A 27,685-nucleotide genomic window follows, 5' to 3' on the forward strand; every position below is an offset into this window, starting at 1 on the left:
CTGAGAATTCCTGCTAACTGCAGGCCATTGACATGGTAAAATATAACAGCATGTATGTTTCAAGGAGGTGTATTTAGGAAACTGTGTTTGTTGCGTACTTAAGGTGTTAACCTGCAAGTTGTCATCTAAATAGGTGGTTGCCTGTCAGCTAATACACAGGAGACTGTGTCTTCTGATTTTAGTAATCCTTTCTCTATTCACTGGTTTCTTTTCCTTCTGTTTTCTTTCTGACTTTCTTGGGGAAGTTCCTGAGGAAAATCTCAGCCAGGGAAAATTTCTGTTTCTTTCCCTAGAAAATAGTGTAGTATGTAAAGTCCCATTGCATAAACTTTTTTATCAAAATCTTGGGGAGGCAGAATTACAGTGTATGACTTGTGGAATGCCTAGCTAAACTCTTTCAGAAACACTTTCTGGCAAAATTCTAACATCGGTACACCCTTGGATTTTTATACCTGCACTTTAACAGGTTGGAACAATGGTTGCAATATTTAGCTGCTACATCAAAGATCTAAAGATCTTTTTCTCATCCTCACTTCCCACCCCATCCCTTTAAAACTGAGCAGTACCAAATGTCCAACCACAGTTAACCAACCCGCTTAGCAACCTACAGGAACACCAGCTACTGTACCTTAAAATCCTGCTGCTGAGGAATGGCGGTCTGCATTCAAACCTCGGGTTCTTAGGTTAATCTATGCCACATTCACCTTTAGCTGCACTTCTGGCCTTCCTGAGCCTGTTGCACAAACTGTCAGTGACTTCTATTCCCAAGTATTGAAAAACAGGTGAAAATACTGTTCATAACAGTGAAGCATGTCTTTGTAAGGCTCAGTGAATTTGCTAGTTGCATTGTGAAGGTCTTAAAGCACATTACTTTCTTTCGTGTTAGTGAATGTTAGTGTTCTGATGCCGTGTGTAGGATTGCACACTGGTTTTGGCATCTTGAATCTTCCTGTCACTGAGTTACATTGGCTTCATGCTGTGTATTGTCGTGATCTCAGGTAATTATAGTAATTCTGAATTAACTAAGCAAAGTGAAAAATTAATCTCTGAAATAAAGATAAAATTCTATTTGAGACTTTCAATAGCCTCTACTACTATAGAATGGCTCCAAATTTATGTTGCATCTGCCCTGGCAACGCTTAATGTCATTGTGTCTAGTTGTTGTTTAGGGAATGTGAGCATCAGGCTAACAAAATAATTTACCCAAGATCATGCCAGAACATGAATTAGAATGAGTATTTCTGGTCCTAAATGTGCGTCTTCCAGCTTGAGGGGTAATCCTCATCATTCAGAAGTATGCATGGGATTCTCTGTGGTGGAATGGGAAACTACTGAAACCAAATTACAACCTGGCATCAATATACACCCTTGGCAGAAAAAGCAAACATGTAAGGCCAGGCTGAATACTTTGGCCATGCTAATTATGTTTTGATTTTTTTCATGCCAATCAATATTAATTTATAAAAATGCATAGCTCTTTTTGAAGACTTTCTAATTTATTTATTGGAGGAAACAGCTGATATTTTCATGTTTCTGAAAAATGTGGATGAATTTTTTTCAGCAATATGTATAAAAGATAGAAATCATACTAATTAATTAGTTCAAGACTTTACATCATCAATACTCTCTTTAATTCAGAGAAGAGGAAAAGAAACATGTAACCTCTAAACTTTCCCTCCCCAGTTTATAATCTATTGTGGCTAAATGGGTAATTTTTTGAATGGGTGTAATAAAACTTACTCTTAAGCTTCAACACTGTATTTCAGGTCCAAGTTGAATCAAATTTTTACAGGCAACCTGTTGACCTCTAGGCCAAAAGTGGATAGGGTTGTAATGGAAATGCTGATGAGCCTTAATAAAGCAACTCTTCCAAATGTCAGAGTTTGATCTAGTACATGTACTACACTATATTAGACCTTTTACATGTACTGTAAATGACACATGAAGAAATCAAAATATCATCAAATGCAACCAGTGTATGTCATGTCGGTGCAGAGATCTGAAAAAAGTGGTGAATGCGAGAAAATCTTCTATGGTAAAATAAAAATATAATTTTGAAAGACCTCCTTCTTGTAGTACAATTAATTACTAAGTTCATTAATTAATGAACATATTAGCAAAAGAACACCATTACTGACCAGTGTAGTCTTGATATATTACCAGGTCAATACACTATTGAACATGAAACAGGACCTTCCAGGAGATTTTTTTCTCATAACCCACAAACACATATATTATTCCTGCATGGTCAGCACTTCTTGGGTACCCTTATATTTCGTATTACTAATTCTTTTAATCACACATCCATAGAGCAATGTTTTATAACCAGGCTAATGAGTAATTGGACAGGTGACATTGGGACTGAGGCCCTGAAGTGTCAGGCATAATAGACCAGGATTTTTTTCCCTTACTAGTATTTTGAGAGTGAAAGGTTGTAAAGGAGCAGACAGGATAAGAGGAATAAAGGACTCTTGTAACAGAAATTTTTCAGAGAAATACAGATATTAAGTGTATCTATGAACTATAAATATCTTTACATTTCTTCTGATGCATAAAAATAAGTGAAGGGATCAAACATTTAAAATAATTCTGAGGCTTTTTCATTGTCAGCAGCCAGGAAGCTTAGCCAGGCCAAGCTAATGCTGAATGTAATTTATTTAAAGTCACTACAGTTAAGATAATATTTTTTGTATGGAAAATATGTGTATTAATTTTTCGTAAAAGGCAAGAGTCTTCATAATTCTTTGGTATATCTGTGGTAATGGGTACCAAGCACCCTTCCCCCACCTTAGCCCCCAAGTAATCATTGATTGCATCTAAATCTATAGAGATATCTTTTCCTGGCAGCTCTGGTAGTTACAGTAGATTGTTAATCTGTGAATGATCAGAATAAGCCTCTCTGTTTCAGAAATCTCCATGCAAATTACATCTAAATGCATGCCATAAATTTATTAGCAGCAGTTTGAAGTGCACAGGTCATCGTCTATTTAAAAACATATGTCTGTTATATTAGAAAGAGTCTCATTCCATTTATATTCATTTTTCCGTAGTCCTTGTCAAAGTAAACCTGTGTAATTTTTGAAATAATCTAAAAAGGAAGATGAGAAAGTCTGTTATTAGGGAAGGTATATTATTAAGCAAATGTGAGATCTCTGCATGGAACTGGAGTTTCACTATTCCTACTTTGAAACAGAGAAATGCATGTTTAACAAATGAGGAGTTTTAAGAGGTAAAAGGCTATTGCTAGATATTGGAGAAAGTGAGAGATGTAAAGGCAAGTTACAGGATGTTTTGTGAATCAGTCCTATTCTTTTACCTTGATCAGTTTATTGTTTTGGGAACACATAAATTCCATGACTTCTTTTTGCAGAGTTACGTGTTAGGTGAACCACAAAAAGGAAATTCAAAAATAACCTTTGGATTCCATGAAGGAAGGGGAAATATATTTCTAGTTTTCCTTTCCACATGTTTTTGTTTCCTAATTTTTATCTGGACTTGAAACTGGTATGCTCCTATGGTAAGACATCCCTAGTAACTTTCTTTCTCTATGTTGTCGGTGTAAGACCAGAGTATTTATGGAACTCCTACAGCATCCTCATCCTACCAAATTTTTTTTCCCCTAAAGAAAATAGAGCAAACCTTAAAAATATTTCAGGAATTTATTCATCTCCATGGGACATACTGACATACGTTTTTGAAAGAAAATTAATTTCTATTTAAAATAGGAGCTAGGCTTTGAATGTTAGAAGGCTGAAGTTTTTATGCAGTTCATATCATACTAGCTCTCACAACAAATCTGTACAAGCAGGAAAAAATACATCAACATGTGTTTTCTGTTTCCTTTTCCAGGCCATCCGCTGTACACTGGTAAATTGCACATGTGAATGTTTTCAGCCAGGGAAGATTAACCTGAGAACCTGCGATCAGTGTAAACATGGCTGGGTGGCACATGGTAAGAAATATCTGTTCTGGGCTTGTTTTTTAAATTCTTTCCATCCTTACCAGTATCTTTAAATAATAAGAACTGGATTGATGCATACAATAGTGGTACCTATTTGTCTACATATGCATGTGTGCACAATCTGTGTTTGTCCTTGAGTATGCATGCACATGCTTTTTTTACAGCAATTTGTAGGATGTAAAAGTAAGAGTCTGTTATTTTGGTGACAGCTTCAAGTGCCACTGGAATTCAAAAGCTTGTGTACAACTAAAAAGAATATTCTAACCTCCAGAAAATAATGTAGTTCCTGTAGGGCTTAACAGAAAAGCAAAAAGTTTACAGCAGAGTTTGTGTTGCAAAGAAGCATCAGCCAAGAAGTCATGGGGCCAAATGGAAATTCAAATTTATCAGTGTCAAACATTTGATCTCACATGTTGAGAGTGTATCCTATATCACAAAGAAAGTCTGCATATGTGATTTGTGAGCTGAACTTCTCTTCCCATGTTTAAGTATCTTAATAAAGATAGGAAGGATTAGAATTCCCAGATCAGGCATGAAAGACATGAAAGCCATAAAAATTCACAGAAAGACCTTCAATTTTATTTATCCTTTTCTACTTAATGTTCTTGGAAGGGTTTTTTTCTGGATAGTCATTATTAAATTAGTGTGAGAGAGCAGGAGAGAGATATATACACCATTAGAAAGCAAATAAGAAGGATACCTAAAAGGATTTAATTAAAGAAAAATAGGGAAGGTTTGGAGGTGGGGGAAAGAAAGATTACTGTATGTTGGAAGAAATTGCTGTTGAAGTTTTCTTCTCGTGATCTAGACTATTGGTACCTAAGCAAGCACAGCCCTCATCCCCCATTTCTGCCAGACATTCAGGGATTATCTGCCAGATATTCCGTGAATTATATTTTATTTTAATGAGAATTTGGGTGAAAGGTTAGTTCTTCTTCCTAAGATGCATTTGATCTCTATTTATTTAGTTCATGTCTGTGTGGTTTTGTGCTTGAGTATGCTGACATATGGCAAGTGTAAATGCTCAAAAAATTCAACAGCATAGATTGACAGAGAAGTTTTTATTCACATGTATGGAAAGAGAAACAGGTATGCAGGTACCATGCAGTCCCATGTCACTGCCTAACATTGCCTCCAGACTGCCTAGAAATGCCCTAGCACCACCCATCTGGTAGCTGGTTATAAGTTTATTGTATACTAGATTATCTAGGGACATAGTATATCTTCGTTACTCTTATTTCCCCAAAAATTATATTCAGTCACTGTATAACCAGACTCACCTTTCTGAGAAGAATCACTAAAGCTCACAAAATTTGTATAGTTCAGGCACTCTTCAGGTTTTGTGTAGAACCAGCATCTGAGGTTTTCCTGATGGGAAAATAGGGAAGCGCTGTCTAGGTATTTTCCAGGGTGTCCTCCTGATGAGCAATTGAAACTGAGAGTCTAGCACTTATATTCTGGCTCGTGGCCATCCTGAATTTTCTTTTTAAGGAGTACATTTCGGAAGAGTTTGGAAGAGAATAATCAGATTTTCCTCCCTGTGACATGATTCTTCTCTGTGAAGTGATTAAATTCAAAATCAGAATATTATGACAGCAATCTGAGATCACCACTGTGTATATAATGGAAATGTCCCTGTTTTACAAATCCAGAAATTTGAAAGTGGAACATGATGATTTGGGATAGACCACCTGCTCCCATACCAATTACTTAAGATTCCAAAAAGAAAAACCTAATACAGCTATATATTATTAGGAAGTGTTCATTTTGCTATTGTGCCAAGTTAATAATGCTCTTCTTTTTATTTTTCTTTTTTTCTTTTCCTTCTTTTTTTTTTTTTTTTAGTACACTTTGTGTACAATCATCTGGAGTACTTGCATTTTATGCCAGAGTGAGACAAGTCAGATATATGTTTCACATATATCAAGCATAGTCTTGTAAATTATTTTCTGGAGACAATGGTGTATCTAGTTAAATTCTTGATCTTAGCTGTTTTTGAGGATTTTGAGGGTAGCATTCAGGAGACAGGTCAATTCACTGCACTGAAGCACCTGGATTTCAAAATTACTAAAATCAGGTTGCAGTTCAGAAGTCCTTTACTTTAAAAATGTTAGCACATTACTTTCAGAAGTTGTTCCTTGAATGCAAAGAGTATTTCCTGCTGCTTTAATTATAGGGCCTCCTTATGATTTTTATTAATGAATTTCAGCTCAGCTCCTTGACACATGATGTACTGCTTTACTGAATGCAATTATCAAAGAAAAGGTGTTTCCAACAGGAAGTACTGTGCTTATTCAGTTCTGATAACCTAGAATCATAATTAACTGTATAGATTAAAAAAATAGCTTAGAACTGCATTCTACTCATGCTGTACTTGTCTAATCTGTGTGCAGTTAATTCATTTTAATAGCTGCCATTTAAAACATTGGATTTCTTAGAGGGAGGAGGAAAGGGCATACAGCCACCACTGTACTATTGCACTTAGCAACTGCTGGCCTGTTTTCTTCTCTCCCGCCTCCGTTGCCTCTCTCACGTTTTCCCTCACTCATCTAAAACACGCGGCACACATCTTGAGAGAAAAGGTTTCCTACAAGTTCACATACGGCTGTCTGGAGTTGCCAAACCTAGGATTGCAATTATATGAACAATATTACATTGGAAAGTACTTTTGTGGCCAGTTAAATGATTCTGTCGTTGAAAGTTCAGTTTACCAAATTTTGACCCCTGTGCTACAGTAGCAATCCTGTCATCAGTGTTTTTAACACCAAAGCCAAAGCTGCACAGAACTAAACAGCATTATCAAGTACTGCTGTGCGTTGTGGAGAGTGGCTTGGTCCTAGGATGAATCTCTGAGTATTTTAAGAGATTTGGGTGACTAGGCTGTTTTCATTTGTTTTCAGCTAAAGCCTGTCTTTCATATTGTCAGGCTGGGTGGGGATTTATTTTCCAGCCCAAAAATTAAATGGCCTTAATTAGATAAGCCATTTCTTAAAATTTAAGAAGTCAAACAGATAAAGTGTGTGACTGCTTTTTATTTTAATGGTAAAGATAGTTTCTATAGTCCGTATGGAAAATAAAATCTCACTAAAATTTAATAGTCAATTTTTAACCCAGGCAATTGGTATTTTGTGGCTTCTAAATAATATGGTACTTAGGTGACTACAAAAAATAATACTCAAGTGCTTGATTTGTTCTCCTGCTATTTATTTGTATTAAAAGAAGCATGCTATCCTGTGAAGATAGTCATGACATTTTACTCTCTGTTGCACAAAAACAACTGAAACTTTATTGCAAATAATGAAAAAAAACACTCTATTTGCCATGCATTTCTTCTAGCTGAAGTATCTTAGCCTATGAGGAAAGAAATTAAGCAAGTCTGCAGTTAAAAGACAGTAATTTCATTGACTTTGAATTTTGTCTTGTGTTTGTCATTGATGTCAGAATAACAATGACCATACTGCTAGCAGAAAAACACTTTTTATTATATCTTGTCCAACAGATCAAGACCCATTGCAGTATCATCCAAGTACTATCTTACCTACTCTCGTAACTGTTTTGCTCCAAAAAAATGTGTTAAGGTGACATAAGTTATAGTGGACTAAAGCTATTATTTCTGATATTCATTCTACTTATTTTCATTTCAATACCCCTACAAAAAAACCGAACTAATGAAACAAAGCAAAACAACCCCCCACAGTATAATAATATTACTAAGTTTGTGTGAAATTTTTTCATCTTGTTTCAGATACAATCAGAAAATTAGAAATGACAGTTTTTTGTCTTACCCTGAAATGGGTCACTGGTAAATCTCAGAGATCAACAGTGTGTTTCTGGTTTACTGTGCATACTTGGACCAACTGAATTTTACACTAATCAATCTACTCTAGGAAATTAAGCATCCTCTAAACAGTTTTGCTCTCCCCCTTCTTTCTTTCTTTTTTGTTTTCCCCTCTTACAGAAAAAAATGTAGTCCTTAGTCTTCTAATGGTCTTTGATGTCTTTTTATTTGCATCATGCCAATCAGCTCAGTTCAGGGCTCAGCTATTCATTCAAGTAAGTTTTAACACCTCTCTAAGGTATGATGAGGCCACATACAGCCCCAAATAAGGTTTGGTCAGATCTTCTCTCCAGTAACTTTGAGATTAAATTCTGTTTGGTTGTAATAAAAAATAATGAAATAACATTACCTAATAGATTTTGGCACATAGGGCCCATCCATTCTTTTTCTGACTAAAAGCTGCCATACAGTGAAGAGTAGTAGTCAGAGACTTGCCATGTGAGTTACAATTTCACCTTGTAAAGGAATTTTTCTGGTGCTATGCTAGTATTTATATAAAGCAGGTGCTAGAATTTAGATGTGAGCTGCATAGGAATTAGATGGGAATGAGTGCTGTGTTAAAATAAAGTTTATCTGAATTCCTATATTTGTATCAGTCCAAAGATGTTAACTGAAAGAAAGGTTTGCAAAGTCAACGATCATCTCTAACAAAGTAAAACAAAATGAAAACATGATCCTAGAGTCTCTCTAAAAGCTGGCAGAACTGCCATGTTGTTCGTAACTTAAAAATGGAGATTTTTAAGCAGAGAGTAAAATTTTAAAAAGGGGGAGAAAAAGGAAATAAGAGAGAAATGTGATTATAGTTGACTAGTAAAATAATTGGGTTATATCTGCATTGTCTGGTAGGATATAAAAAAATGTCACAATTTATAATATCAAATACAGTAATTTCCTTCTATAAAATTTATGTAATTACTTGAAATGATTTTAAAATTACTTGAGAAAATTAATGTTACTAGTTGTTTTTAGATTATCAACAACTATATTTTTAGATTTTTAAAAAATCTTTTAAAAAGTTATTTTTAGCAAGGACATTCTCTGCAGCTCATTGATAATGAAAGCTAGCTTTTCATGACTTTTAAGGAAAAACTGTTTTAGATGTAGTCTGGATTTTCCTGTCTTTTACTGACAAGATCATTTTAATCCACCTGTTATAACTTTCTTTTGACCCTGAAGGTGGAGGCATATTTTTCATTACTGACTTGCTTCCAGGAACCTTACAAGATTAACCTTCATTACTGGTAAATACTTTCTAAAGGGCCTCTCTTCTGCCTGTGCAATTCCTTTATGCTTCCCTTCAGCAGCATTTTCCAAAGCAGCCAATACAGCATAGAGAAAATACACTCTGTTATCTTGTGGGCACTCTGACCCAGTATCTGGGTATAAGTCTGTCACATTGATAGGAATAATGGGATGTAGTGTTTGCTTTTCCTTACTCTGGTATGGCCCTTAGTGCTAGTTAAGCTGAGGTGAAACCAAATCCAGATATTAGGGCATCCAAGATAAATAATATTGTTTAAAAAGTTTATGAGACAGAAATGACAGAAATTAAATAATGCTTAGATGCCCCAAGAACAAATAAGAAGCTTTCTTTTTTCATCCTTGTATTTAGCTGATACTTACATAGCCATATGGTCAAGAGTTTAATGCTCATGTAAATTTAACACCCTCAAGTGCTCACACTTGCACCTCCTTGCATTTCCCTGGGAGTCTGTTCAGTTTCAAATACTTTTTTCTCTTCTTCCCTGCCACCTTCAGACATCTTAACTCAGTCAGGAAGTTAAACCTTTCTGCTTCTACGCAACTTCATTGGCTTACATTCCTAGGTTTGAATAAGCCAGTGTCTTTTGGACATGGCCAGGTGAGATTATAGCTGACCACGCATTAAGCATTCAGCTAAGGACTGAGTGAGTGTCTGCTAAGCCCTGAACAGGCCATGACCCATTCTGAAGCACGGTGCCTGTTTCTGCTGGGTTGGCCTATATTCACAGCTAAAAAAGAAATCTTTTCTCATTGTGAACATTTTATTTTCTGAAAAACTTTTAAATTGAATCACATACTAATTGGCAGCTCTGAAATACACTTTAGAAAATTTTTATTGCCTTTGATAAAGTATAAAATGCCCACAGACATTTAGACTAAAAGTATTTCAAAAGTGTAAGATATTCTTGTTTGGGTGCCCATCATTATTGAATTTACATTTTACAGAGAAGGCTTATTCTCATTTAGTACACCCAATACCATGGGACAAAATTCTAGGAGATGTCTCAGGTGATGATGTGTTACCCTTTCTTCTTAAGGAGAGAATCCAGAAGGAAAAAAATAGACTTGCTGTGTGTAAGATGAAACAAAGGCTATACATAATGACTTTAAATTAGCACCTGGAATTCTTCTTTGCAGTTCCAGTAGAGGCTGCCTTTTGGAAAGGTAGTTTGTGAAATCCATGATTTTGAGCCCCTTAAGTGTGATGATACCAAGTTTGCTACATGGTGAATCTTCAGATGGGAGCAAAAGAGTGTCTGGTGATTGATGTTTGATTCCCAAATGAGCAGGATAAATTCTGTGAGACATGGGAGTACAAATCTCCAACAGATTTGTGGGGAAGCAGTGGTGGACTTCTGCAACATGCATCCACTCCAGGATGTTTAGGTGACAGTACCTGCTTACTTCTCTCTTTCAACACCTATACTGCTGCACATGAATTGCTGTGATGTGCTAACCACTTTATCATTTTATTACAGTTTATTACATCATAAATTTTTATATCTTCTTAACGATCCTACAAGAAGCTTAATTGTTTATAGGAACATCCTAATTAACTAGAGTTCACTAGGTTAAGCAGAACACAAATTGAAACAGCTCTAAATGAAACAAACCCTACTACTTCATTCCATACTGCTTCATAATGTTAAAATGTGATTTGACTGCAAGAATAAAAAATTCATACTGCTTTCAGATGTTTAAATGATAATACCATGGGTAACTTTACCTCAGCTTTCCCTTTTGCAAATGTGAAATTGAAAGGAAAAAATTTTTTTACCTACTAGGAGGAATTTAATTTTGAGCTCTAGCATTATGAGGACACTTGCCCAAGATTAATTTAGCAGGCAATAGTGTTATTCAATTATTCTATTACTATCTGGATTTTAGAAAGAGAACAGATAATACAAGAAATATACAATGTGAGTCTCAGAGACTTTTCTAATTCTATTCTAATAGACTACAGTCAGTTTTTCTGAAGAATATTTAACAGGAATTTTATGAAATGACAGAGTACATGAATTGGAATGGGTAAGCCTGATGTGTGTGAATGGTAGAACTAGTTTTACAAACCAGTCTTCCCAGGGTCTGAACACCTTCAGCTGTTAGCAACCTTAAGACAGCAGGTTTTCCTGGAAAAACTGAGGTGGTTTAGCACGTGTGGGAGAGCATTTCATTTGCTTGAACCAGAGTTATACCCTAAACTGAAACACCACCATGGTCTTGGCTTGCCTTTGTGAAATACGTCTATGACATGATTCAAAGAGAATGATATTAACAGGTGGGCAGTGCCTATTGCATTTTCATTACAGTTTTCAAGGCTACATACAAGATGGAATAGGTTGTCTGAGAGGAGGTGGAATTTCCCCTCCCCCCACCACAGCTTCAAATATAAAAGACACATTTTGGCAGAACCAACTAATCTAAGGCCCTGCTTTCATTAGAAGACTGCACCAGACAATCTGTAGAAATCCTTCCTACTTAGAATTTCTGTAAAACTGTGAATCACAGTTAATGGAATTGAAGTGCATTAGGATTAAGGTGGAAATCCTCCAAATCCAGACCACAGTCCAGGACTCCCAAATGTGCTTATGTCTTACTATGTATGATATGTCAACCAAATGATGTTAGGATGATTAATATACATATTAAACTCCATCTTACCATAATTAAGGGACAGAATAGTTTTAAGAAGGTGTTAATGGTTGATAGGAAGGGGGCATTTAGCTTTGGAGGCAAGAGACTGGAAAGTTCAAAGTTGAATGACTAATCAAAGTAATAGAAAGAGATTATTTAGCATCTTCCATTATAGATTGTAGATTTCAACAATGACATCATTAGTCTATGTTTCAAGGAGCAGGAAAAGTGAACTGTCCAACCAAAGGTTCTAAGCCATTAGTCAAAGGCAATGAGAGCACTGGCCATGCCTGCACCATGAGCACAATTCCTTAAAGTCTGACCATGGTAGACTGAATGAGAAGCTGGTAACTGTGTCCATTGCCAATCTCAGGCATGGCAAAGGAATATAGTCAGGTCAAGGGTCCATCTACAGGCTTCAATCAGGAACAAAAGAAGCAGAGGCCAAAGGTGGGGCAGAAGACCAGGCATTAACATGAATCTGAGGGTAATCTGGAAGACAGGACTACAGCTAGACACACCTACAATGCAGTTTAGGAGAGGAGTGAAGGTCCAGGCCTGAGCTTTAGGAGGGGCTCTGAACTCCTGGACTTGGAATACAGGCTGGTGGGTAAAATGATGCACTGAGGACTGTGACACCATGATCCATAGCTGCTGTCTTTAGCAAAGGAGACTGCTGATACCAAGACACACAAAAGCAGCTGTGTTGGAGTGCTTGCATGATTAATCTACATAGTGTTTCTCCATCACTAATCATCAGACTAATCAGCTGAAGTCCTCTTTTGCCTAGGCACCAATGCACACACTGATGGAGAGTACAACAAGGTCCAAAGCCCATGCAAGCGTCTCTGTCTCATTTTCTTTACCCTGGTCCCAGTAGTTAGGTTCATTCCTGCAGTATGCCTATGCAGGAAACTTCTAGCCCAGATATTTTTCTGAGAACTTGGTATGAAGGTCCTTTACAGCATGTTCCTTTCAACATACTAGTTGTGAAAAAGAAGGGGGGGGGGGGGGGGGAAGGGGGAAGCCTACCATTTTATTTTTATTATTAACTTAGCTAGCCAATTCTGGATCAAAGACATACTTTTGAGGTACCACTACAAAAGCTTAGATACAATGTGAATTTCTGGGAAAAAGCATTTGGGGCTCTTTTTTGTTCCTTTGGTTTTTTTCCCTTTCCAATCATGTTTTCTACTATCAAAGAGAAATGTTTTTCTACAGAAAGAAAACACGGAGGAAGACACCTGCTTGGCTTGCAGGAATTGGCCAGGGAGGCTGTTTTCCTGACAGGCCAAAAGCAGCTAGCATAGGGCCCCTTTAAAAAAAAAAGAAAAAAGGTCAGGATTCTTTTCTTTTTGTCCCCCCCCCGCCATTTCATGTGAGCATTGGCAGAAACTCTGACAAGCAGTTCTTCATATTTTATTATGTTCTTGTCTGGCAGAATCTCTGTCAGGCAAAAACCTTGTCAGCGGAAAACCTGTCGTAGGATCAGAGGAGACAAAAACAGGTGTCACAGAGGCAGTCAAAACTGAAGAAAAAAAAAAGATTAGGCTAAAGAGAGAAAGGCAGACAATTACATTAATGCCATTGCTTTTATCTTATAGATGTGTGTTATTATCTCGGGGTGCTGAGTGCGCAATTGCCTCAAAGAAAAGTAGACAGGAGACAAGGGGAAACTTGATAGTTATTAACTGAAGAGGCAGTGTGTCAAAGCTGGATGGGGTTCAAAGTTTTGTAAAGGGATAAAAAAATTGCAGACAGCAAGCAACCTCTGTGAACAAACTGTGGTTCTGCTTTCGGCTACATAAACCTAGTAGCATTCTAGATATTTTAACTTGGAATCAGATCATAGGCAGAAAAATTAATGAAAGTTTTCATTCAGTCTTTTTTTAATAACATTTATTTTGTGTACATGCAACTGAAGTGCTGGGGGGGTTTTTTGTTATAGCATGAGGCATGGTGAGGCATGAAAACATATATCAGTTTAGTTGCTGTGTTGTTTGGGTTTGGAACACCTATTATCAACACATGTTTAATTTTAAAATGCTATTAAGAAGCCTTTTACTAAGTGTGAACATCTGTACATGCAAGCTGTAAATTAGCAGATCACATATGTGTCCCTCTGTCTGAGTCTCAGTGTGTTTGGCAAATGGTTTCTGTTATTAGTTTTTAAATACAATAAAAGGCATTACCAAAAAAAAAAAAATTTGCTTTTGAATTAGAATTTCTTTACTTGTTCTCCTTCCATGATTTTTGTCTTAGTGAACATTTATCTTCTATATGGAATTAATTATGAAAGTGATGAAAAGAGAGGTGAAAAAGAGATTACCAAAGGATGCTATGTTGTATCTGGAATTTGTACTCAGGATTCAGGATGTTCACACCCTCATGTAAGTGTTCATGTTCCCCACTCTGTTGCTCCAGGAGTGAACAGGAGAATTTCATACACCATGAACGTATTTGAGTTGTTCAATAGATGTGGAAAATTTTTCTTATCCTTAGTCACTTTCTAAGCATGATATTTTTGAGGAGCAATTTTTTTCTGCCTTCAAAGGGCACCACATTACACCATGTTGGAGGTGGTATTAAATCTACATACGGAGGGAGGCTACTTTAGACCACCTTTTATGGTTGTGATAATTGGTCTCTACAGCGTTTTAGTCATTGCTAAGGATTTGTTGCTTTCTCTTTTGTGGTTGATGAAAAAGAAGAAAATCTTGAACCCTGAAAATGTGATGCTGTTCATCTTCACCACTAAAATCAAGAGTAAACTACAGTGCTCAACATTGCCATTAATAATACTGTATCTGTTTTACTACACTCAACATACTATTGTTGCATCAGTATTATGGAATAATTTTATACTGGTATTATATATTTCATCTGACTTTTAATTTTGGTTTCTTTTGCTGCAAAAAGTGGCCCAGTTATTTAGGTTTTTAAAATGTCTGGCAAGATTTTTTTTATTGTCTAGACACAGACTGCATTTTTTGTTTTCATCTTCCTGTTCTTGAACAAATCTAGTAATCTAGAAAGAAGATGATGGTTATAAAATTTTGTTTCATCATTTGTATGTGTTTGTGTACTCCAACAGTATTCAACAATATCCAACTTTGGCAAGTTGGTAAACTGGCTAGAGAGTATGCCAGAAAATCCCGAATGGTTATACTGGAGAGCTCAAAACTAAAACTGAAATGGAATGAGGTCCATAATGCCCTACTGCAACCTATATACTCTTCTCTGTGGTGTTCTGAGATACACAGCCAGGCAAATCAGCCAAGACCTTTCACTAGACCTTTTCATCTCTCTCAGGCTAATAAAATATTTATCTAGGATCAGGAAATTAGCAAAAGGTAAGTGTATTTGCAACTCCAGTTGCATTAAAACTAGGATATTTAAAATTCTTTTATATTTAGTAAAGGAAAAATGTCATGCTTTTATTGTAGCTGTTCAAAAAATAATATCAGACTTCTAAAGTACAAAATTCATCACTGCAGATTTGTATTTCTTTTACTTAACAAAACCAGAATATGCTCAGAGGCATGGCTTTTAATTTGGTTGAATTTTTTTCACTGCATATTGGGAAGGAAGTGGTCTAAGGGCAATGAGTAAATTTGCAGAGCTGAGCCTGTGAATTGGACACAGTATAGATGAAATTAAAAAATCTCTTCTTTGTTTTCTGTCTTTTGATAAACTGAAGAAGAAGTTGTGCCTTATTTTAATGTATCCTTTGTACTTAAATTAGTTTGAATTAGTCTCAAAACTCAAGTAAAACATAAATAAGGTACATTACCCTACTTACCTTACAACATTAAAAAACACCAAACAAACCAACAAAAAAAACCCCCTACAAATGGAACATAAAAGTTTGTTCATTGATTTCTTGCAAAGATGTCTGAAGCTTTTTTTTCCCTGAACTATTACATAATTAGAATACTGCAGGATGTAATATAAGGATTGACATTGAAACAATTTCAAAGTTTTTTTGACATTTCAGATTATACTGAGCAGAGTCTCAGTAAAAAAAATCTGAGGGTTTTTTTTTTTCTATTCAAGAAGCTAAAGAGTGAATAACCAAACAGGGGGAAGCTCAGGCTTGACATTAGAAAACACTTCTTTAATGAGAGGGGTGGTCAAACCACAAACTTCCTAAAGAGGTGGTCAATGCTCCAAGCCACTCCCTGTTCCAGAGGTGTTTGGACAATCCCCTCAATATGGTTCAACTGATGATCAGCCCTCGAGTGCTCAGGTAAATGGATTAGATGGTCATTTTTGGCCCCTTCCAGTGAAAATGTTCTCAATTATTTTGGTGCTTACTTAATACTTCAGAGTTGGAAAAACAATGTTGAAAGGTTCCTTATTCCTGAACTAATCATCCAGTTAGTAATTTTTCATTGTTGAAGGCAATCTTCTTTAATATCCTCTACAGAATCCTTGCTATCCCTTCCCCTTTAAAACAGTTTAAATTTCTGAAGCATGTACTTGAAATTGGGAATTCACCACAGAAATCTTACTTGTCTGAGTGTTGTCAGAGGAAGAAACAGGGGTCCACTGTTTCTTTAGGCCACTCCATGAAAATGTTGATTGCTCAGCAAGTATGTAATTTTAAGATTAGTTAGATCTCTTCTTCCTGTATCAGAGAACACTTTTTCATGTATACTGAATTAAAGAATATCAGACTATCAGGGCAGTGCTAACAATTAAATTGCATTGCTAAAAAAAAGGTACCTTAGTTTAAGTACATAACTGGTCTCATCATAGTCATGGTTTTGGAAAAGATTGTGCAGGTTACAACTAAAATGTCTCAAACATGCATCGGTAAACTTTTGATCCCACTGGAACTGTACAAAGTGTCAGTAATACCTCAGGCTGCACCAGGAAGGGACTTCTAATGTGTGCTTTGTGATATTTAGTCACTGATAACTTCTTAATAAAGACACATCTGTTTATGTCATTTTCATGGTATGATAGAGCACATTCTTTTGTACAACATATTTAATCTTGAACCGTTCTTAGTGCTTATGAAACCATAAACTCCTGCAGATATTGTTGAATGTATTCACCTGTAAAACAGTTCATTGTTCACTAGCCTGTATAAATTAAACCAATGGTTTAGAGCAGAAAGTGATGAGGACTGCATTATCCACATGAAATTATGTGTAGCAGAATACAACTATTTACACAGAGATTTGACAAGAATCAGAAGTTTGTCGAGAAGGCTAAAGCTAATACTCCTTTCTTTACAGAAAACCAACAAGATAGGTCCTTCCTAACCTCTTATCTGAAAAAGTGTCTATCAACATAAATGGCCTCTTGAATCCCCCCAGAACAATGGCATTAGTTCACGAAGAATATCAGAAGAGAAATGAGAAATGCTCTCTGTAAACTACCTCCTTAGCAATCTTTTAAAGAAACACAAAAATGTTTATAAATTACAAATTAGAGTGAGAATTTTCATTCTGACAATTTGAAGGGGTATCAATAGTTAATTTTCAGAAAGAATTTCAGAAAATTTCAGAATTTTACAGTACTTCCCATGTTATTTCCCATATGAACACAACTGTGATTCCTTTCATTTCATTTACAACCTTTTTATTTTCATGTACAGGAGGTTTGTCTTTAGCTTGTAAATGTTCTTACATACCCATGCAGTAATGTAAGGTTTTTTGTGTTATAAATTCCACATTTTAGTGCATATCCTGACTTGTACTTGAAAAGGATAAAATTCACTGCTTGTTTATTACATAATACACATAATAGGGCCACAAATCGAAATTGGTGATCTCATTGTCACTTGGAATGTTGTTCCAGTATCATACTAATTAGTATTTATGTGTGTGTGTGTGTGTGTGTGTGTGTGTGTTGAGAAGCAGATGTCTATAGATAATGCTGCTAAAAAATGAATATTGTAGTTGAATGGAATAGTACAGATTGCAAAAATTTCTATCAGCTGGTCAAAGAGTGTGCTTAGTTATTTAAAAAAGACTTTGTTTTTCCCCTCTTCCGTTCCACCTCAGCCTTTCCAAAGCTATTATCCTCAGAATGATCACCTTACATAAAGTGGGTATATGTCCACAGAGTTTTGTAATCTTATTGTTAGAGAAATTAAAAGCTATTAGATCTGTCATCCACCCAATAATCCTTAGATAAGAATGTCTTATAGTCATTCTTGCTTAGACCACAGTAGAATAATGATCTTAACATCCCCAGCATGACAAGTCTTCTTTAGATGGAAGAACTTGTTTTTCATCACTGCAGGAATGGTATTTGCTGTTAAGAAGAGAGAAACAAAACCAAGTATTTGGTTATATTAGAAATACAGTATGATTCAGTCATGAAAAAGCATACAATATTCAGAAAATATCCATTCATGTGTTGGTTCTGGTCTAAATTTGCATAAACTTGGAGAAGCCAGTTAATATCTTTGGACCCTTTCTGTAAGACTGAAGTTGAAAAGCTCAGGGTGATCTGCTCAATAATTTCAATAGTCTGTTAGAAGATGTTCTTACAGAGTATTTATTTGAAACTAATATTATTTACACCATTCCTAGTGTAATGCTAGTAATGCTAGTATTAGAAAAAATAACGTCCTTATTTTACTCCTTCTAAATGGTTGATTAGTCCCTCAGATACACATATATGCATATCACCACACATACTACTCAACCTGCAGAATAAAAATATCAATTTTCTTGGCTTTTCTAGCCAAGAACTTTTATGACACATCCATTATGGTAGCAGCAAAATAACCATCTTAGAAAAAGATCATAGATAAAATGGGGGGGGAGCAGAACAGTATTTAACCTGTCTAAGCTTCAATCTAATCTCATTCCTTAGACCTTGTAAATAAAAATTAGTCCCATATCATGAAGCCTACATAGCTATAGTAGTTTGGAAGAAGAGCTTCTGGAAGAAAAAAATCCCACTCTTCATGTTCTGCAGTATAAATGTCCTGTGGAGACTTGTAGACTGAAGTCCCTAGACTTGCCAATTTCTTATCTTGTTTGAATATTAAATTAATATTTAAAGCTATTTATTCAAAATTGACTTAGCCACTAGAATAGGAAAGATCAGACTATTCAGTTGCAAGAAATGAAGTATGAGGAAACTAGAACTCTTTGACAATGTGTTCCTTAGAGTAAATGTGTTGAATGAAGCCAGCAAGTAAATGATAAGGGCCTTTGCGCTCTGGATGTAAGAAGGCAATTTATCAACAGTACATGAACTCTCTAGTGACCATAAGACAAGAAGAAACCAAGCACAGAAGAAGTCCCTATAAGATTATTTTAAATGCTCAGAAATTTTGTTTGGAAAATAAGAGAAGCTTAGGTGCTGCAATGTAGTTCATAAAGTAGAAATAAAATTAAATTTAAACGTTGATACATCATAGAATGCATGATGTCGTATGCAATTCCATCTTTTTTAACTTCACGAGGGGATAAGAATTACCTTCCTCTTGCAAATTTCCCTTATCACTGAATTATTCAAATCACAGTGAATAACATGGAATTCTTAAAGCTAGGTGAAAAGAACTAGGCAGCTCTAGTAGCAGTGAATTAATGATCAAATTTTTGGTAAATCAGGAGCCTTAGTTTCAACATGTTTAAGAGACTGGAGTTAAGGGAATATCTGTTTTATTTTTTTCCTCTGGAGATTAAGTATCAAATCTTTAACAGTCCCTTTCAATTTGGCATTGCTTCAGTCTTGGTCATTAGTTAATAATAAATTTCTCTTGAACTATGAGTACTGTAGTTTTGAGTCTCACCTGAGAACCCTTCTGCCATAGCAATTAAAATTACTTGTGGCCTTTGGAAACTAGGGCTGTTTTGGACTGCATCAGTGATAAAGGATCCCTTAGTGATGACTGGCATCTGTCAGGAGTCCGTAGTGGGACTAGTACTGTTTAATATCTTCATCAATGACATAGTGGGGCTATCAGCAAATTTGCAGATGACACCAAGCTGAGTGGTGCAGTTGACACACCAGGATGCCATCCAGAGGGACCTGGACAAGCTTGAGGTAGCAGACCCATATCAACCTCAGGAGGTTCAACAAGGTCAAGGTGCTGCATCTGGTCAGGGCAATCACAAGCCTAAGTACACACTGAGAGATGAACTCCTTGAGAGTAGCACTTCAGGAAAGGACCTGGGGAACTTCAGTGGGTGAAAAGCTGAACATAACAATGTACACCTGCAGCCCAGAAAGCTGACCATACCCTGGGCTGCAACCAAAGCAGCACTGCCAGCACAATGAGGTAGATGATCCTGCCCCTCTGTTCCCCTCTGGTGATATGCCACCTGGAGAAGTTGTGCCCTACTAGTAGTAGTAGTCTGGGGTTATCAGCAAAGGAAAGACATGCACCTGTTAGAGCAAGTCCAGAGGAGATCACCAAGATGATCAGAGGGACGGAAGCCCTGTCCTTTGAGGAAAGGCTGGAAGAGTTGTAATCCTTCAGCCAGGGAAAAAGCTGAAAAGAAGCTTGGGCAAGGCTCCTTGGTGATCTTGTTGGTCTTTCAGTACTGAAAGGGGGCCTGCCAAAAGGCTGGGAAGAGACTTTTGGCAAGGGCATGTAGTGATTGAACAAGAGGTAATGGCTTTAAGCTGGAAAGAGGAGAGTAGATTTAGATTAGAAATAAAGGAGATATTTCCAAAAATGTTGAGGCATTGAGGTAGTTGCCCCATCCATGAAAATATTCAGATGGGATGAAGCTTTGAGCAAAATGATCTCGTTGAAGATGTCCCTGCCCATGGCAGGGGAGTGGACTAGCTGATCTTTAAGGGTCTCTTCCAACACAAACTATTGTGTGACTCTATTTTTCTATGAATCATCCAGGTGATATTTCTCTGGAAAATAAGTGTATCTGCCAAATGTGATATATATACATGACTCTTTGCTTTCTTGTATTTTCTTTGCTTTTTCCTTATACTTGACCTCTTTTCTTTCAGCCTTGGACAAACTTAGTACTCAGCACCTCTACCACCCAACCCAAGTGGAGATTGTGCAGTCCAATGTTGTGTTTGACATCAGCAGCCTGATGCTCTACGGTACTCAGGCTGTGCCTGTGAGACTGAAGATTCTGCTTGACCGACTCTTCAGTGTACTGAAGCAAGAGGAGGTGTTGCATATTCTACATGGCTTAGGCTGGACACTGCGAGACTACGTTCGAGGCTACATTCTTCAGGTAGGAAGTAAAGGAAAGCATGTTTTCAAACCCAGTAAATTGATTTTTTTGTTATTGATGTATGGATGTAGTGATGGTGCGCCCAAGGTAGAAGGCAGAAGGTTATTAAGTGAATTTAGTCAGGTATGTTGAAGCCTAATGATGGTGCTGGCAAAATAAAATATTCAATTTTTCCTAAGCTAAAAAAATACAGGTGCCTTCATACCATAGTATTTATTTGTACTTGCTTATGTTTATTGTAGGAAATGCCTTAAATACTGCAAATACTGAGGTTAGCTACCTGCAAGCATGATCTGGCCATCAAAGGCAGCTGGCAAGTTTTCAAGGGCTAGTGTTTGACTTGGGAAACTAAGATGCAAGTCAGCAGCTCTGTCATCTTTTCTTTCCTTCTTTATAAAGATATCTAAAAAGGTATAGATGAAATTGGGGTTGTGACCATGACTATATTGGAAAGTATCTTTATGTATAAACAGGAAAATCCTTTTTATAAGGCCATTCTTGAAATACAGCTTTAAATAAAGTATTACATACATTTTAGTTGAAATAGACAATCAAAAGAAAGATATATTTAACAAAAACATGGACAGGCTTGTTTACTGGGTATGGTCATAAATGTACATATAGCTGCTTATCTGAAAAATTTCATAATTATTAAATTCCAAAGTGAATTTTTACATTTTGTAAGACTATTTCTGATTAATAACCTAATACTACATACTTCTGAATTCTTTTAATTGCTGTTGACTTTGTAGGAGCTCTTCATTATCTAGAATGCATCCAGTTATTGAAGTGGACATGCCTAAAGAACTTTGAAAATTTTAGTTGCTGATTTATTTCTTTATTTTGTAGGCAATGATAGCATGCTTAGAACTTTATTGAAAATATGGGATTTATACCTGCTCTGAGAAATCCTGACTCTGTTTCTTAATTTGTCTTCTTCTAAAACAGCCCTAGAGAAAGAGAACTAAAAAGCTTTACACTTTAATAATGAAATCATTTTATTCTTGTTAGGTTATATATGGAATGGAGCTCTTTAATTGTTCAAGGGTTCTCTCAGGCATCTATTTGGTAAAGGCTAAGTGCTACACCTATTCAAATAGAACAGAATCCATTTTTTCCATTACCAATCTAAAATTAACATATAGGGATATATCCATCATATTTGTACAGCAGATATCTATGATGTTTGTATTATATAAATATATGATATAAAGTATTTATATTTTACATATATAATTAAGATGAATACATGAGAGATATCTACAGAGATATGTACTAGGTTAACGTGCATATTGCATCATATTTTAGATTCCTGGATTCTGAATGCTATTGATCTGGAGAGCTGAAGAAATTTGATTTGTTAATGAATTAATGTAAAAAATACATAATTTTTAAGACATAATATTAGAAATCTGATTACTAAATGTGATTAATAGTTAGGGTAAATATATTCCAAGCATGAAATGTAATTCTTTGTTTCTTGTAGACGAGAAGACTCACTGAAATCAGTAGTGTGCTTGCTTTAAAGGCTGTTGAATCATGCTTATATTGATTTTTTTTTTTAACGAACTTCTGGAATGATCTCAATATATGCAAGAATGGCTTGTAATATAATTACATAGATGTTTATACAGACTGAGGCTGTGACCTATGAATCTGAAAGGTGTAAAGGCCTATAATACCCCATTAAGTTACAGTTCACTTTATCCAGCTAAAAGTCAGCCACATTGTAGCCCCCAAGGCATGAATTTTGCCATTGCTATATTCAACAACAGTATATTGAATATGATGCCATTTAAATGAGAACAATTATCAGTGAAAGTTAAGGGCAGATGTTACAGACTTGCCACATATTGACTTCATTAGCACTCGACTGTGGATTTTCTTAATGAGTGAATGAAGACCTATGATAGGTGTGTAGTCGAGCATCCCTGTTAATTTAGCTGTCTAATTTCAAAGAATCACACACTGCTCAAGGTTAGAAGGGAGGTCATCTTGTCCAAACCTTCTGTCCAAGCAGAGCCACCTAGAACTGTTTGTCCAGGACCTTGTCCAGATGGCTTTTGAATAGCTTCACAGGATCTCTAGGCAAAAAGTGTTTTGTTTGTTGTTTCCATTAAAGCTAGAAAACTCAGTATATGGCAGAAAAGGAAAATTCTTAGTAAAACATTCATGCAGAGAAACATTGGAAAAATGAATTAAATTGATGATAATAAAAATGTCTTCTTTAAAAATAGCTTGATTGAAAGTATCTGCTATAAAGGAGAAAGGGGTATGCAGGGAAATTTGAAAGGAAGTGTTTAGTAACACTAGCACAGTAAAAGTGTATACAGGTAACGTCTCCTTTGGGCAAAAGGTGTTGTTCCATGAAGAAAAACATCTTATCATTATAGACTGAAATTTTTCAAAAACTTGTTTGAGGCTTTCAGACTCAGCTTTTGCTTACAGAAAACTCTGAATAAAATGCTGCAAGCATCGTACAGGAGTTTCAAAAATATCAAATACCAAAACAAAACATCCAGAGTATCATAAACTATGGGACTGTCGATAGGCTATCATGCAGTGAACATCTGACTCTCAGTCAGGAATTATAGTTCTTTGTAACTCGTCTGTCCAAACCCACCTAAGTTATCACCTAATTGCAGTCAATTCTGGTAAATTTGCCATACATTCATAGATATTCATTGTACATCAAATGCAAAAATAGATATCTGTAGGAAAAGGTTTACTATGGTAGTGTAGTTAGAGAAGAATAATCTAGTAAAAATAATATTTTACGCTTGTAACTTTGTAGAATCACTGCTCTCCTTTTTTTTCCTCAGGGGAGGAAAAACAGGAAGCTTAGTAGCAGGGACTAAGAGAAGTAACAGAATAGAAAAAGGTAATTATTGTAAAAGATTTCAGAATACTTTATCCAGGTTTGAGTTCCAGTGTTCATTAATTAACCACCATGCAAGAGATTTGTAAAGCTGGCACAAAACTTTAGTTTTATGCTTTGGATGGTCTAAAACATCCACCTGTGCTGAGTGTACCTTCAACATGATGAAAGCGTTAAAATATTTTAACATTTTTTCTAAAATGGAGGCGTTTTGAGGGGTATGGTAGATGTATACACTCAAAATCAATTACTATTGTCAGATGATTTCTACAACCAACCAACATCCATCCAACCAACCAACCAACCAACCAACCAACCAACCAACCAACCAACAGAAAAAATCCAACAATCAATGAAATGAGCAACCCCCCTGCAAATCTCACAACTTTTTCCTTGTAATTTTCGAGAAAAAGCTCATGGTTTGCTCCACTGGCGAACCAAGAGAAAAACAGTTGTTTATTAATGCTGCACAGTGAGTGTGATTATTTGTAATACCTTCATTTTGACTAATAATGTTTCCAAATAGCAAATTAAAAAGCAATGGGCAGAGGAAAATACAGTATTTATACCTTCATTCTGTAGATGCATTAATAGAGCATAGGAAGTCAAGGAACCCTGAAGCCGCAGAGGTAATTTGATAACATCACCCTTCACATTTGGGCACAGTCACAATATTGCCAGTAATGGCTGAAGGGCATTAAGACCTGGCAAGATTCTCTGGCCTCCATGCAATAAATCGAGTTTCTAGTGAATAGATGCCTATCAATGAAGTGTTAGTGACAATTTGGTCACCAATCTCATCAGACTGACACAGGATTCATGTTATAATAGAGGAGCTGTTCTCTCATCTTTAGAACTGATCTTCTCAAAAAAACTTTATGGCATAAAGAAACATTCTGGATTGTGTTTGCTCCATAGGAATTCAGAGTGCTTCAGATTTAGGCTTGTTTTTTCTACCTTAAGGAACTAATTTACTGTATTTGGTATTGACCTGTATGTAGTTAGTGAGCCTGTAAGTTTTCTCTTTTGGGAACACCTAACTTCCCATGTCTTTTACATGACAAAAAATTATTTTTGTCAGAAACAGTGGGTGTTTTGGGTCAGATGCTGCACATGGTACTCAAAGAGATGTGTATGACTAGTCACTCTATTAATTTGAATGATGTTACTTTTTCTGTAAAGAGCAGCTCAACTGTGAGTCTCCAACCCTGGTTTAATTCCAGCTAAGCTGAGAGAAGAGGTAACTTTGCCAGCTGTTGTATGCTCCACCAGAGATCACAGGGCTGGGGAGAATACTTTACCCCATCCATTTGCTAGTGTAGCTACATGTGTAGTTGCTCCCTAGCCAGATTCTCTTTAAACAAACCAGGTTAGAAAAATCCTCCTCCTAAACACGTGGAAATTAACACTCATTATTCTGAGAGGAGAGAGGCTAGAGAGGAATTATGTCACTAGCAGTGAGCAGCTGGGGCATTCAGCTTTTACACTGGTCCAGCTGCAGAAGACAGGACATGTGATTACAACTTAAAGGCCATAAACTGACTCAGTGCAAATAATGATTCAGTGTTTTGAGTAACAGCTCAACACTTTTTCAACTGTTTTGTGGTCAAATAGTTGTACTCTCTTAGTGTAAAAGATGAAAATATATATTGTCTTTACAATACAAAGAAGGAGGCAGAGGCACAGAATAGAGAATTGGCAGAATTAGCAAAAATGGTCTAGATCTAGGAGTCCCATTCTTATCATCATGCCCTTGAAAAAAGTAGATTAGTCAGTAGCTCATAGGCAATGTCTTAGCTGCCAGACTCTCTGGTGCCACTCACAGCTATGAGAAATTTTTAAAAATAAAAAACACAGAACAAAGTCAGAACTAAATCCGGCTGGAAGACTATGGGTATTTTATAGGTCCAAAACGAGACTCACTAACAAAAGTTTGTTTACTGGACATTGCATGGGGAATCACTAATCCTAAGTGAAGGTCTTATCTGTAGCAAAATCAATACTGAAAAATGATGAAATTCAAAATTATTAGATATAATTGTCTGCTTTGGGAAAATTGGTCTAGTCTTCCATTTTGTCCTTGTTCTGTAGTCCTAAAGCAACTGTGAAGCAAGAAGTCAGCTAAGAAGGCATTTTCTCAGAAGGTATACACGGTTCAGGGGAGTAGGGAGGTGCAGGCAGTTTAAGACATTTTTTCAAAAAACCAAAATCCCGTTAATTAAAACAAACTCATTGAAATTATTAAATACATAGCAGTGTTTAACTAATTCAGTTCTGAGATTTTAAAAGAAAAATTAGCTACATACATATTTAAATGACATGCTCACATATATATATATATATATATATATATATATATATATATATATATATATGCATATATAACTAATGTTGCCAGTAATATTTGACAGTTTCTCAAATTTTTGTAAAACATGGTTTCTTTTGGTAGTAAAGGTATTTTGGTTTCTATACTAGTTTACCACCACTAGTTTGTTCATGCATCCCATTTTTATGTGCAGATTAAATGAGGATATTTGGGTAGAGGCCAAAGAAAGAAACTTCAGCATCTTGAATAATATCGTTCCTAATTTATTTTCTTTCTCAAAGTAATCCCTTAGCACTTCACCTTTTAAATATTAACTATATGCACAGATAGAAATTGCTTTACTGTTCTTAAACTTAAATATTGCCCACCATTGGCTTGTCTGTGGAGGATTTCAGAAAAGGATGGGTTCTGTTGCTCTCTCACCTCTTTTAGAGACTTTATAGAGTCTTAGCTTTTCTGTCTGAAATCATTTGCTTTTTAAGATCTTTGAACTTTTGCTGTAGACACCAAGTGCAAGGACTATTTCATTTAACAGCTTGTCAAACAGCCTCCAATGCTTAAACATAAAGCACATTAGAAAGAAAACAAATAAAAAGAAGCTCTGATATGAGCTTTTGCAATGTAGACATGGAGTGTCAGGTTGCTGTAGTGGTGATATCATACTTTCAGTTCAATGTAGTCTGCTATCTATAATCGTGAGTCACACAAAGTTTCTGTCAGGTTCTTTTTCCCAAGTACTGTCAGGTGATTTTACTGGTTTTGTCTCTCACAACAACACCATTAAAATGCTGGTATGCTACATTATTTGTTAAAGAAAATTAAGAGAAATAGGCAACTAAATTATGAAAAAAAAAAAAAAAAAGAAAAAAGTTGACTGTTGCAACCCAGCAGATATTAATCGACAGTTACATATATGAATAATAAAAAAGAAAATTTGTTTGTGAAGGTTTTTTATTTATTTTATTGGCATTGCTTCCACATTGGTCTATTTGCCAATACCTTAATTAATACTTTACACTGATCTAGCTGTGGCCACTGGAGGATTTCCATTACTTTTAAAGAAGTAGTCAGTTGGTGTTTCCATGCCTCCATGAGTAGCATGCCTTTTTTATAAAAAAAACCCAAACTTGTAAAATTGATGCAGATAAAGATTCAGAAGTTTATGTGGTAAAGACTTTAATGAGGCCAAAGTACAACGTAAGTCTTTCACATACAGGATTGTGTTGCCCTTAATAACTGCCACCCACATTTAATTACTTGATAATGAAGAGAGTTGCCTTTTTACAGATTAATACATTTCTTTCAGCTGTGTAATATACAATTCTGTCATGTGGTTTTTTATCTTCCTTGTAGTGTTTGTTAACACTCATGTGTGTTCTTTAGTTCTGATGTTTTTCAGCAGGGGCCCTCAGAGCAACCAAGACTCAAAGCTGGGTAACATTTGTCCAGACATCTAGTCCTGCAGTACATATGGGATTTAAAGGTGTCTCTTTTGTATGTGCTCTGCCTGTTTCTTTTTCTTTAAGCCTCTCTGTTCTTTCCTTCCTTCCTCTGCTTCCACTTCAACTTCCTTATTTTTTTGGTCATTGCCTCCCATTTCCCC

At 36.0% G+C, this 27,685-nt stretch overlaps 1 protein-coding gene across 5 annotated transcripts in view; it reads left to right on the forward strand.

The window, feature by feature from the left end:
• The window catches only part of BNC2 (basonuclin zinc finger protein 2), a 335,988-nt gene that overhangs the window by 207,977 nt on the left and 100,326 nt on the right, over nucleotides 1-27,685 (forward strand). For all 5 annotated transcript variants that reach the window (XM_059873623.1, XM_059873625.1, XM_059873626.1 and 2 more), the window contains exons 3-4: nucleotides 3,850-3,952; nucleotides 20,643-20,878. In XM_059873623.1, coding sequence (XP_059729606.1) covers nucleotides 3,850-3,952; nucleotides 20,643-20,878 — 339 coding nt within the window. The remainder of the gene's footprint in view (nucleotides 1-3,849; nucleotides 3,953-20,642; nucleotides 20,879-27,685) is intronic.

Source organism: Haemorhous mexicanus, chromosome Z, assembly GCF_027477595.1.
Source record: "Haemorhous mexicanus isolate bHaeMex1 chromosome Z, bHaeMex1.pri, whole genome shotgun sequence".
In the NCBI taxonomy this organism is placed as follows: domain Eukaryota; kingdom Metazoa; phylum Chordata; class Aves; order Passeriformes; family Fringillidae; genus Haemorhous; species Haemorhous mexicanus.